The sequence below is a fragment of the Melopsittacus undulatus genome, chromosome 1 (assembly GCF_012275295.1).
Source record: "Melopsittacus undulatus isolate bMelUnd1 chromosome 1, bMelUnd1.mat.Z, whole genome shotgun sequence".
Classification (NCBI taxonomy): Eukaryota; Metazoa; Chordata; class Aves; order Psittaciformes; family Psittaculidae; genus Melopsittacus; species Melopsittacus undulatus.
The window spans coordinates 1,527,870-1,539,427 of NC_047527.1; the positions used below are offsets into that span (position 1 = coordinate 1,527,870).

The 11,558-nt window shown below is 50.1% G+C and overlaps 2 protein-coding genes across 2 annotated transcripts; both read left to right on the plus strand.

Annotated features, from left to right (window-relative positions):
• Window positions 1–3,457: 3,457 nt before the first annotated feature.
• Window positions 3,458–9,931, plus strand: LOC101873768 (feather beta keratin-like). Its single transcript, XM_034063367.1, has 3 exons — window positions 3,458–3,482; window positions 3,706–4,041; window positions 9,799–9,931. Exon 2 carries the CDS (start codon window positions 3,726–3,728, stop codon window positions 4,038–4,040), a length of 315 nt encoding a protein of 104 aa, XP_033919258.1. The 5' UTR covers window positions 3,458–3,482; window positions 3,706–3,725; the 3' UTR covers window position 4,041; window positions 9,799–9,931.
• On the plus strand, window positions 9,215–9,814 carry LOC117436238 (feather keratin 1-like). Its single transcript, XM_034063362.1, has 2 exons — window positions 9,215–9,239; window positions 9,463–9,814. The coding sequence occupies exon 2, from the start codon at window positions 9,483–9,485 to the stop codon at window positions 9,795–9,797; it is 315 nt and encodes a 104-aa protein (XP_033919253.1). The 5' UTR covers window positions 9,215–9,239; window positions 9,463–9,482; the 3' UTR covers window positions 9,798–9,814.
• Window positions 9,932–11,558: the final 1,627 nt, after the last annotated feature.

The following is an 11,558-nucleotide window of genomic DNA, read 5'->3' on the forward strand; positions in this document are numbered from 1 at the left end:
CAGCTTGTCTGTAACCAACCACTTACATCCTTGAAGATGTGGCATCGTCTGAGAATGCAGTTCTAGACAGTTGCTGACACGTGGACCTGCTGTCCACAGCTCCTCGTCTCGAGCCACCAAGAGAGGAAACAAGCCACTGGGCTTGCCCAGGATATGCACAAATATTGCCCCTGCACCTCCTCCTGTTGTACTAATTCTTTCTTCACATCATTTCTTTGCCTGTGTCCAGGACTGTCTGCTCCAAACCCCTTTGCACAAGTCAAAGACTATTGGGGGACCTCTGCTATGCTGCTTGTACTGCAGGGCAGGAAGAACTCAGGGCTCTGCCAACATGTACTGCAAGCAGAAGCCTTCTGCTCATGGTCGTACTCCTTGCACCTCAGGCTGCCTCACTTCCACTTTGTGCTTTTGGTGCTTTAACAGTTTCATTCTTTTGTCTTGATAAATTCTCCAGCATCCCAGCCTGAGTCTCCTCTGAATCACATTCAACAGCAGGAACCTCTCCACAGAAGGTACTTAAATCCCTTTTCTTAAACAGAGCAACTAGAGCTGCATGCTGTGGGACCATGGCAAGTTAAGGTTTTCAGTAGCTGCCAGTACAGAGACTCCACCGACTCTTCCACTCTTTGCCCATCCACACAGGGAAAAAGGCTTGCCTGCTTTGCCCATGCCATCCCATCTCCTTCCCCTTGTACCCAGGGCCTCTTCTTCTCCATGTGCACACAAGTGACAAGACCTGGGTTTCCACCACTTCTCTCCCTGCCATCAGGGGATAATTCACATTGATGATGGGCCCCCTGCACATCCTTCTCTCTTGGGTGGCTCAGTTCTCAGCCTCTTCTCTATGAACAGTGATGCAGACTTTCCAGTCTCTGAGTGACTGTGCACTGCTCTTGGTCCATAATGTCCAAATCCTTCCTCACTGGGGAGCCAAGAAATGAATCCTACATGGCATTGTCCTCACCATTTCTGGGTAGAAATGGATGATCCGCTCCCATTAACTAGTGCAACATTCCTGAATGTAGCAATGGAGACGGGTGCACCCTTTTTTTACATGGGAACGTTGCCATCGCATGGTCTGTATGCTCTCCATTAGGATCAAGAGGTCCTTCTCTGCTAAGATGGTTTCTAACCAATTGGTCTCCCAGATGTTCCTCCTACACACGGACACTTCTCCCCAGAAACACAACTTTGCTTCTGCCCTGGCTGAACTCTTCTCCCTCACAACATCGTCTAGAACAAATTATTCAAATGTCAGATGAGAAGGTATATGATACATTGGATAAAGAACTGCTGAAGGACAGGGCCAAAGGTGTCCTAGTGAATGGGTCTAGATGTACTTTGTGAATGATCCCCTCCAGAGTTCCTCAGGCCTCAATTCTATGGCCATTTCTGAACAATATTTTTCTCACACATCTAGAGGCAGCAGTTGAATGCACTGTTCACAAGTTTGCTGATGGGACTGGGAGATGCTGTTGATTCTCTTGAGGGATAAGAGGTCTTGCAGAAGGATCTCGGTAGCTTGGAGCATTGGGCAGCCATCAATGGCATGAAATTTCAGAAGCACAAATGCTGGATTCTGCACCTGGCATGGAGCGATGCTGCACACAGGCACAGCCTGGGAGAAGAGATCCTGGAGAGCAGCCATGCAGAAAGGCACCTGCGGGTGCTGGCTGGCAGCAGGTTCAATAGGAGTCAGCAGTGTGCCCTGGCAGACAAGAGGGCAAACAGCATCCTGGGGTGCACGTCACTGTTCACTCAACTCTTGCTCGGATTTTGGCTATCCCAGCTTTTAGTGGGTGTCCTGGATTCAGCAGTAGAAGTTATTTTTCTCCTTCTTGGTAGCTGGTGCAGTGCTGTGTTTTGACTTTCAAGCTGAGAACGGTTGCTGATACCAAGTATTTTTTGAGTTACTACTCAAATGTTTGGTTTGTCCAAGGACTTTCTGAGCCTCATGCTCTGCCAGGGAGGAGAGGTGTCCAGGAGGAAGGAGAGATAGGACATCTGACACAGGCTAGCCAAAGAGATATTCCATACTACAGCACGTCATCACCAGGATGTAACCGGGAGAGACCCGGAAGGGCTGGAGCTCTGGGGGGATGGAGGAGGTATCGTTCTATGCTTGGTCGTTCAGGGTGGGGTGAGTTATGGGTCAGTTGCTGGTGAGGTGTTGTATTCTCTTCACTTGTTATTTCCTTTATCACTATTATTAGTAGTAGCACTAGTAGCAGTAGTGATTTATGTTATACCTTAGTTATTAAACTGTTCTTATCTCAACCCGTGGTAGAAACATTCTTTGGATTCTCCTTCCAAACTCTCCAATAGTTGGGGGAGCAAGGGGGCGAGTGAGTGCATGAGCTGTGTGATTTGGGTTTAAACCACGACAGTGGGGAATGAGATATCCTGGTAGCATCGTCGTGAGGTCCAAATGAGGCACCCTTTAGGCAGAACACGTGGCAAGAAAGGGCTGTATGGACACTATGCAGCCATTATCACCTGGAAATTGCTGTCTCCTGCACATCACCTTTTGTCTGGCAGTTCACTCAGAAACCACTAAACTATGGAAAAGCATCAGACCAGACCTCCAATCTGGAAGGTACAAAGCATCAGCTAACCCTAAAAAGCTTTTGAAGCAGATCCAGCAGCACCTGGAATGCTGAGGCTTTCAGGTTTCCAGGAGTAACACAAGTAACATCCAAACCGTGACAGAGCAGGAAGAAGAAGCACTGTTAACATTTTCAGGTAATTATATAATTTTTCTCATAAGTGCATTATGAGAAGACTCAGATGTTCTAAGTTATCATTTGGATACTGGAGAAGTGAATTTACATCTTAACCTACACTGGGCTTTTGCAATTTTTCTGGGTACAGCCCCGATTCCTTGTTTCTTCAGTGTACTTCATTATGAGCTCAGGACATAGAGTTGAAATAAAAGAATAAATTGTCCTGTAAATGTGAGAAATGTAAATGGAGCCAAGCACTGGCGACAGAACAGGCTGACCAAACCCTAGTGTGCCAGATCCAGCCTCTTGATTTTCTTACAGATACAAAGGAATGAGCTCTATTTCAGACATGGGGAAGCTCTGCAAGAAAACCACAAACCACAGCCACGAGTGCCACAGAATGACATCACTGAAGACACCTCCACCTCTCCAATGCTTTTCTTGCATTGTCTGCCAAATGCCCTGACATAGACCATCAAACTCAACCCTTTGGTCTCTAGTTCTTAAAAGTTGCCGCCATGGCCAGAAGGACACGTCCACAACAGGAGGACATGAACTTACAGAATTCTTGGAAGGAAAACACAACCACAACTAATTGCTTGCAAGGATCTGACACGCACCAGCTGCTTGCACAAACATGCTGTCATGCACAAGGACTGCGTCAGCCCCCTCGGGCACTTCAGGACCAGCATAAAAGCCGGCCCAGCGCCTCTGTCCCTCACTCGCCTCTGCTGACGCCTTCTCCTGCACCTCAACAAGGTGAGCCTCAAGCCCCTTGCCCTCTGCTCCTCACCCCCTGCCCCGGCTCTTCCAGCACGCTCTGCCCCAGCCTCAGCACCCCTCACGCCTCCCCAGCACCACAGCCCCACAGCCCCACAACAGCCTCCCCACTGCCTCGCCCTCCTGCACCACCGCCCCTCGCACCCCCACGCCCTCCGCTCTCCCATCACCCTCTCTCCTCTCCTCTCCTGTCCTGTGCCAGGGCCCCTCCACACCACACACATGGCCTGCTACGACCTCTGCCGCCCCTGCGGACCCACCCCGCTGGCCAACAGCTGCAACGAGCCCTGTGTCAGGCAGTGTGAGGACTCCCGCGTCGTCATCCAGCCTCCCACCGTACTGGTCACCCTGCCAGGACCCATCCTCAGCTCCTTCCCCCAGAGCACCGCCGTCGGATCCTCCTCATCCGCTGCCGTGGGCAACGTCCTGGGTGCCCAGGGAGTGCCCGTCTCCTCTGGGGGCTTCAGTTACGGCCTTGGCAACGGCTTTGGAGGCCTGGGCTGCTACGGTGGTGGAAGAGGCTGCAACATCTGCTAAGGACTGTTGGTAACATATCTGAAAACATTCACATATATTCTAGAAACAAAGTTATGCACTGAGGATGCATTTCTGGAGTAATGCTGGCACACCAGTTCACCTTCTACAGCTCCTTTTCTTATGGCACAAAGCAAGCAGGGAAGGGGCCAGCAGAGGTTTCCTGGTAACATTGCCTAGAGATCTCTTCCTCTTCTCCAAATTCCTTCTCTGAAACACCCCATCTCCTTTGTCTAGTACCGTGTGCCACACAAGCATCTTACAGGGTAAACTGCATCTGAGGACCTCCAGTTGGTTCTTCCGCAGTCAAGCCAGGAAGACCTCGGTGCTCTGACAAAATCTACTGCATACAGAAGTCCTCAATGCATGGTCACCCTACTTGCATCTCAGCTCTCTTCCTCCTTATGCTTGTACGTTTTCATGCTTTTGTCTCAATAAAGTTCTCCTGCATCCCAACATCTGATACTTCCTTGTCCTTTCTTCTACCAAAGCTGTTCCAAGCTCACGCAGCACAAAGCCAGGACTCAACAGGCCATCAGTGTGGGTGAAAAAGGCCTCAGGGATGCTTCTGCAAAGTTTCTCACTATGACCAGCAAGGACAGGTACCTGGGGTGCTTTCACAAAGTGACAGAGGTTTTTGCCATTGCTGGTTCAAAGACAGCCTTGAACATGACAACACTCCCATGAGCACATCTCTGATGAAGTGGCCACAGACTCATGAGACCATTTAAGTGGAGTCCCAGGACCACCCACAGAGAGATTCATGGTCCAGACCCCCCTTGCTGCAAGGACCTTGCATGTCCCATGCAGTGTGTGCAGGTCACCACCCTTCCTGCTCTGAGATCCTCCTCTGACCCAGGACTGTGTCCTTGTTGCACTGAACTTCGGGATGAAAGGTCCCATTCCACACACACCAGATTTTCCAGGCCATGGTCTCACTCTGCTGTGGGGTCCTCAAATGATGGCTTGGATTTTCCCCAAGCCATCAGCACCTCTTCACTGTGAAAAACAACAGGGAGCCAAGCAGAGGGTCTCCTGACCACCATCCTCTCTGCTACAGAATTCTGGACAACCTCGGCAGGTGACCCCAAGTCACCACCTCTCTGCTCTGAGGTCACAAGGAAGACCCCACTGTGAGGTCACAATTCCCCTCACCTTGGCTCAGCACAGCCCTGCATGGGGCACTGGGGACAAGTACAGAACCAAGCCTCTGACCCAGCACTGCTGCAAAGATAGGGGTCTCTGAGTGGAAGTTGTCTGGGCACCAAGCGCCCAATGAGCTGCTCTATCAATCCTCTTCCTCAAGAGGATAGGGGACACAAGAATAAGATGAAAGTCTCCTAAATTGAGATAAGAACACGGAGATCACCCACTGATTTCCAGTGGCAGCAAAACAGACTTAATATGGGGAAAATCATTTATCAACATCAAAAGTCAGAGTAGAATTAGGAGAAATTGAAACAAATCTGAAAACACCTTCTCCCAAACTGTCCCTGCTTCAGGGTTCATCTTCCTTTCTAAATTACATTCTCCCTTGCACAAAACTGCACAGAGGAATGAGAAGGGCAACTGGGGTCAGTTCACCCCACTTTGTCTCTGCTCTTCCTTCTGCCACACTCTTCACCTGTTCCGTTCAGGAGGTTCTTCCCCAGGAACGTACTTGGATCTTTCCCAGAGGCTCCATCACACTTGGAAATACTTCCTCACATATTCTCAATGAAGATAAAACAGCAGCCCAATGTCTACCAAAACACTTGCACATAAACCAACTACAGCCAGGGACAACCTCACAAGCACCATTGCACCAGGACACTCACAGAGCTCACCCACTGGGAAAGGCCCAAAGCCAGGCTTAGTGTCCTGGCAACAAAGTGAGAAGAGACTGAAAGAGATGCCCCTGCACCTCCTCCTATTGTACTAATTCTTTCTTCGCAGCATCTCTTTGCCTGTGTCCAGGACTCTCTGCTCCAAACCCCTTTGCACAAGGCAAAGACTATTGGGGGACCTCTGCTATGTTTCTTTTACTGCAGGGCAGGAAGAAGTCAGTGCTCTGCCAACATGTACTGCAAGCAGAAGTCTTCTGCTCACGGTCGCACTCCTTGCACCTCAGGCTGCCTCACTTCCACTTGGTGCTTTTGGTGCTTTTACATTTTCATTCTTTTGTCTCAATAAATTCTCCAGCATCCCAGCCTGAGTCTCCTCTCAATCACTTTCAACAGCAGGAACCTCTCCACAGAAGGTACTTTAATCCCTTTTCTTAAACAGGGCAACTAGAGCTGCGTGTTGTGGGACCATGGCAAGCTGGGTTTTCAATAGCTGCCAATACAGAGACTCCACCGACTCTTCCACTCTTTGCCCATCCATACAGGGAAAAAGGCTTGCCTGCTTTGCCCATGCAATCCCATCTCCTTCCCCTTGTAGCCAGGGCCTCTTTTTCTTCATGTGCACACCAGTGACAAGACCTGGGTTCCCACCATTTCTCTCCCTGCCATCAGGGGTTAATTCACATTGATGATGGGCCCCCTGCACATCCTTTCCTCTTGGGTGGCTCACTTCCCAGCCTCTTCTCTATGAAGAGTGATGCAGACTTTCCAGTCTCTGCGTGACCGTGTACTGCTCTTGGTCCATAATGTCCAAATCCTTCCTCACTGGGGAGCCAAGAAATGAATCCCACATGGCATTGTCCTCACCATTTCTGGGTAGAAAGGGATGGTCCCCTCTCGTTAACCAGTGCAAAACTCCTGAATGCAGCCATGGAGACTGGTGCACCTTTTTTTTACACGGGAACGTTGCCATCTCATGGTCTGTTTCCTCTCCATTAGGATCACCAGGTCTTTCTCTGCTAAGATGGTTTCAATCAATTGCTCCCCCAGATGTTCCTCCTACACAGGGTCACTTCTCCCCAGAAACAGGATCTTGCGTCTGCCTTGCCTGAACTCTTCTCCCTCACAACATCATCCAGAACAAATTATTCAGATGTAGGATGAGCAGGTACATGACACTTTGGATAAAGAACTGCTGAAGAACGGAGTTGAAAGTGTCCTAGTGAATGGGGCTAGATGTGCTTTGTGAATGGTCTCCTCCAGTGGTCCTCAGGGCTCCATTCTATGGCCATTTCGGAACAATATTTTTCTCACACATCTACAGGCAGCAGTTGAATGCACTGTTCACAAGTTTGCTGATGGGACTGGGAGATGCTGTTGATTCTCTTGAGGGATAAGAGGTCTTGCAGAAGGTTCTCGGTAGCTTGGAGCATTGGGCAGCCATCAACGGCAGGAAATTTCAGACGCACAAATGCTGGATTCTGCGCCTGGCATGGAGCCATGCTGCACACAAGCACAGCCTGGGAGAGGAGTTGCTAGAGAGAAGCCCAGCAGAAAGGCACCTGCGGGTGCTGCCTGGCAGCAGGTTCAATAGGAGTCAGCAGTGTGCCATGGCAGACAAGAGGGCAAACTGCATCCTGGGGTGCATGTGACTGTTCACTCAACTCTTGCTCTGATTTTGGCTATCCCAGCTTTTGGTGAGTGTCCTGGGTTCAGCAGTAGCAGTCATTTTTCTCCTTCTTGGCAGCTGGTGCAGTGCTGTGTTTTGACATTCAAGCTGGGAACGGTTGCTGATAGCAAGTATTTTTTCAGTTACTACTCAAATGTTTGGTTTGTCCAAGGACTTTCTGGACCTCATGCTGTGCCAGGGAAGAGAGGTGTCCAGGAGGAAGGAGAGACAGGACATCTGACACAGGCTAGCCAAAGAGATATTCCATACTACAGCACGTCATCACCAGGATGTAACCGGGAGAGACCCGGAAGGGCTGGAGCTCTGGGGGGATGGAGGAGGTATCAGTCGATGCTCGGTCGTGCAGGGTGGGGTGAGTTATGGGTCAGTTGCTGGTGAGGTGTTGTATTCTCTTCACTTGTTATTTCCTTTATCACTATTATTAGTAGTAGTACTAGTAGCAGTAGTGATTTCTGTTATACCTTAGTTATTAAACTGTTCTTATCTGAACCCGTGGTAGATACATTCTTTGGACTCTCCTTCCAAACTCTCCAATAGTTGGGGGAGCAAGGGGGCGAGTGAGTGCATGAGCTGTGTGATTTGGGTTTAAACCACAAGAGTGGGGAATGAGGTATCCTGGTAGCAGCGCCATGAGGTCCAAATGAGGCACCATTTAGGCAGAACACGTGGCAAGAAAGGGCTGTATGGACACTATGCAGCCATTATCACCTGGAAATTGCTGTCTCCTGCACATCACCTTTTATCTGGCAGTTCACTCAGAAACCACTGAACTATGGAAAGGCATCAGACCAGACCTCCAATCTGGAAGGTACAAAGCATCAGCTAAACCTAAGAAGCTTTCGAAGCAGATTCAGCAGCACTTGGTATGCTGAGTCTTTCATGTTTCCAGGAGTGAGACAAGTAACATCCAAAATGTGACAGAGCAGGAAGAAGAAGTCTTACCATTGGCAGGTAATTATATATTTTTTCTCATAAGTGCAGTATGAGAAGACTCAGATGTTCTAAGTTCTGACTTGGATACTGGAGAAGTGAATTTACATCTTAACCTACACTGCGCAAAAATGGGTACAGCCCCGATTCCTTATTCCTTCAGTGATTTCATTATGAGCTCAGGACATAGAGTTGACATAAGAGAATAGATTGTCCTGTAAAAGAGAGAAAAGTAAATGGAGCCTAGCACTGGTCACAGATCAGGCTGACCAACCCCTAATGTGCCAGATCCACCCTCTTGATTTTCTTACAGATACAAAGGGATGAGCTCTATTTCAGACATGAGAAAGCTCTGCAAGAAACCCACAAACCACAGACACGAGTGCCACAGGATGACATCGCTGACAACACCCCCACCTCTCCAATGCTTTTGTTGCATGGTCTGCCAAATGTCCAAACACTCCTCATCAGTACAAAGCCTTTGGTCTCTGATGCTTGAAAGATGCCGCCATGCCCAGACGGACAGGAGGACACATGCCCACAACAGGAGGACATGACCTTCCAGAATTCTTGGAAGGAAAACAACCACAACTAATTGCTTGCCAGGATCTGACACGCACCAGCTGCTTGCACAAACACGTTGTCATGCACAGAGACTGTCTCAGCCCACTCGGGCACTGCAGGACCAGCATAAAAGCCGGCCCAGCGCCTCTGTCCCTCACTCGCCTCTGCTGACGCCTTCTCCTGCACCTCAACAAGGTGAGCCTCAAGCCCCTTGCCCTCTGCTCCTCACCCCCTGCCCCGGCTCTTCCAGCACGCTCTGCCCCAGCCTCAGCACCCCTCACGCCTCCCCAGCACCACAGCCCCACAGCCCCACAACAGCCTCCCCACTGCCTCGCCCTCCTGCACCACCGCCCCTCGCACCCCCACGCCCTCCGCTCTCCCATCACCCTCTCTCCTCTCCTGTCCTGTCCTGTGCCAGGGCCCCTCCACACCACACACATGGCCTGCTACGACCTCTGCCGCCCCTGCGGACCCACCCCGCTGGCCAACAGCTGCAACGAGCCCTGTGTCAGGCAGTGTGAGGACTCCCGCGTCGTCATCCAGCCTCCCACCGTGCTGGTCACCCTGCCAGGACCCATCCTCAGCTCCTTCCCCCAGAGCACCGCCGTCGGATCCTCCTCATCAGCTGCCGTGGGCAACGTCTTAGGTGCCCAGGGAGTGCCCGTCTCCTCTGGGGGCTTTGGCTACGGCCTTGGCTACGGCTTCGGAGGCCTGGGCTGCTACGGCGGTGGAAGGGGCTGCAACACCTGCTAAGGGTCCTTGAAAACATGCATGAAAGCACTCATATACATTCTAGAAGCAAAAACATGGACTGAGGAAGCATGTCTATGTTAATGCTGGCACACCAGTTCACCTTTCTCAGCTCCATCTATTATGGCACTAAGCAAGCAGGAAAGGGCCTGCCCAGGTCGCCTCTTAACATCACCCATGGATATCTTCCTATTCTCCAAATTCCTTTTCTGTACCATCCCATCTGCTCTGTGCAGTACCATCTGACGCACCATCATCCTGAAGGCTAAGCAGCATCAGGGGACCTCCAGTCGGCTCTTCCGCAGTCAGGCCAGGAAGACCTCGGTGCTCTGACAAAATCTACTACATACAGAAGACCTCAGTGCATGGACACCTTAGATGCATCTCGGCTCTCTTCCTCCTTATGCTTGTATGTTTTTATGCTTTTATCTCAATAAATTTCTCTTGCATCCAAACCTCTGACGCCTCCTCTCCCTTTCTTCTACAAGTATGTTCCCAGTTCACGCAGCACAAATCCAGAGCTCAACAGGAAATCAGTGTCGATAAAAAAGTCCACAAAGATTCTCCTGGGAAATATGCCACCACAGCCAACGAAGATTTGCACCTGCGGTGCTTTCACGAAGTTACAGAGTCTTGAGCCATTGCTGGCTAAAAGACAGTCTTGAACCTAACAACACTCCCATGAGAACACCTCTGATGGAGTGGCCACAGACTCATGAGACCATTTGGGTGTAGTCCCAGGGTTACCCACAGACAATCTCATGGTCCAGTCCCCCCTTGATGCAAAGACCTTGGGTATCCCATGCAGTGTGTGCAGGTCACCACCCTTCCTGCTCTGAGATCCTCCTCTGACCCAGGAATGTGTCCTTGTTGCACTGACCTTCTGCATGAAAGGTCCCATTCCACACACACCAGATATTCCAGGCCATGGTCTCACCTTGCTGCTGCGTCCACAAATGATGACTTGGAGTTTCCCCAAGCAATCAGCATCTCCTCACTGTGAAGATCAACGGGGAGCCAAGCAGAGGGTCTCCTGACCACCATCCTCCCTGCTACAGAATCTCTGGACCACCTCTTCAGGGGACCCCAAGATATCACCCCTCTGCTCTGAGGTCACACAGAAAGCCCCCACTGTGAGACCACAGTCTTCCTCACCTTGGCTGAGCACAGCCCTGCATGGGGCACTTATGACAAGTGCTGGACCAAGCCTGTGACACATTTCTGCTGCAAAGATGGGAGTCTGTGTTCATAGACTTTTTCTGGGCACCACGTGCTCATTGAGCTGCTCTATCACTCCTCTTCCTCAACTGAGTAGGGGGACAGCAATATCACAAAAGGCTCCCAGATTAAGATAAGGACATGGAGATCACTCACAGGCAGCAGATCACATCACTGGTAGCAAAACAGGCTTGACTCGTACAAATTAATTGATCAAAATTAAATTACTTTTTAAAAATGTCAGACTAGAATTATGAGAAATAAACCAAATCTTGAAACACCTTCCCCAAACCTTCTTCCATGTTCACCTTCCCTCATATTCCCTTCCCCTAAGCCGCAAATGGAGATGAGGAATGGGGCTTGTAGTCAGTTCAACACACATTTTTGTTAATGCTCTTTGGTCCTCACTCACTTTTTCTCCTCCATTCTGGAATCCCTTCCAAGGGAAACAGCGCTCCATGAATTTACTCAATGTGTGTTCTTCAAACTGGCTCTCTGACACATGGGGTAACCTTCTGCATCTTCTAACAGAACCTTCCAGTATAA

Bases quoted from the DNA above. Each gene is read 5' to 3' on its own strand.
- LOC101873768 (XM_034063367.1), top strand. From the start codon at position 3,726: ATGGCCTGCTACGACCTCTGCCGCCCCTGCGGACCCACCCCGCTGGCC.
- LOC117436238 (XM_034063362.1), top strand. From the start codon at position 9,483: ATGGCCTGCTACGACCTCTGCCGCCCCTGCGGACCCACCCCGCTGGCC.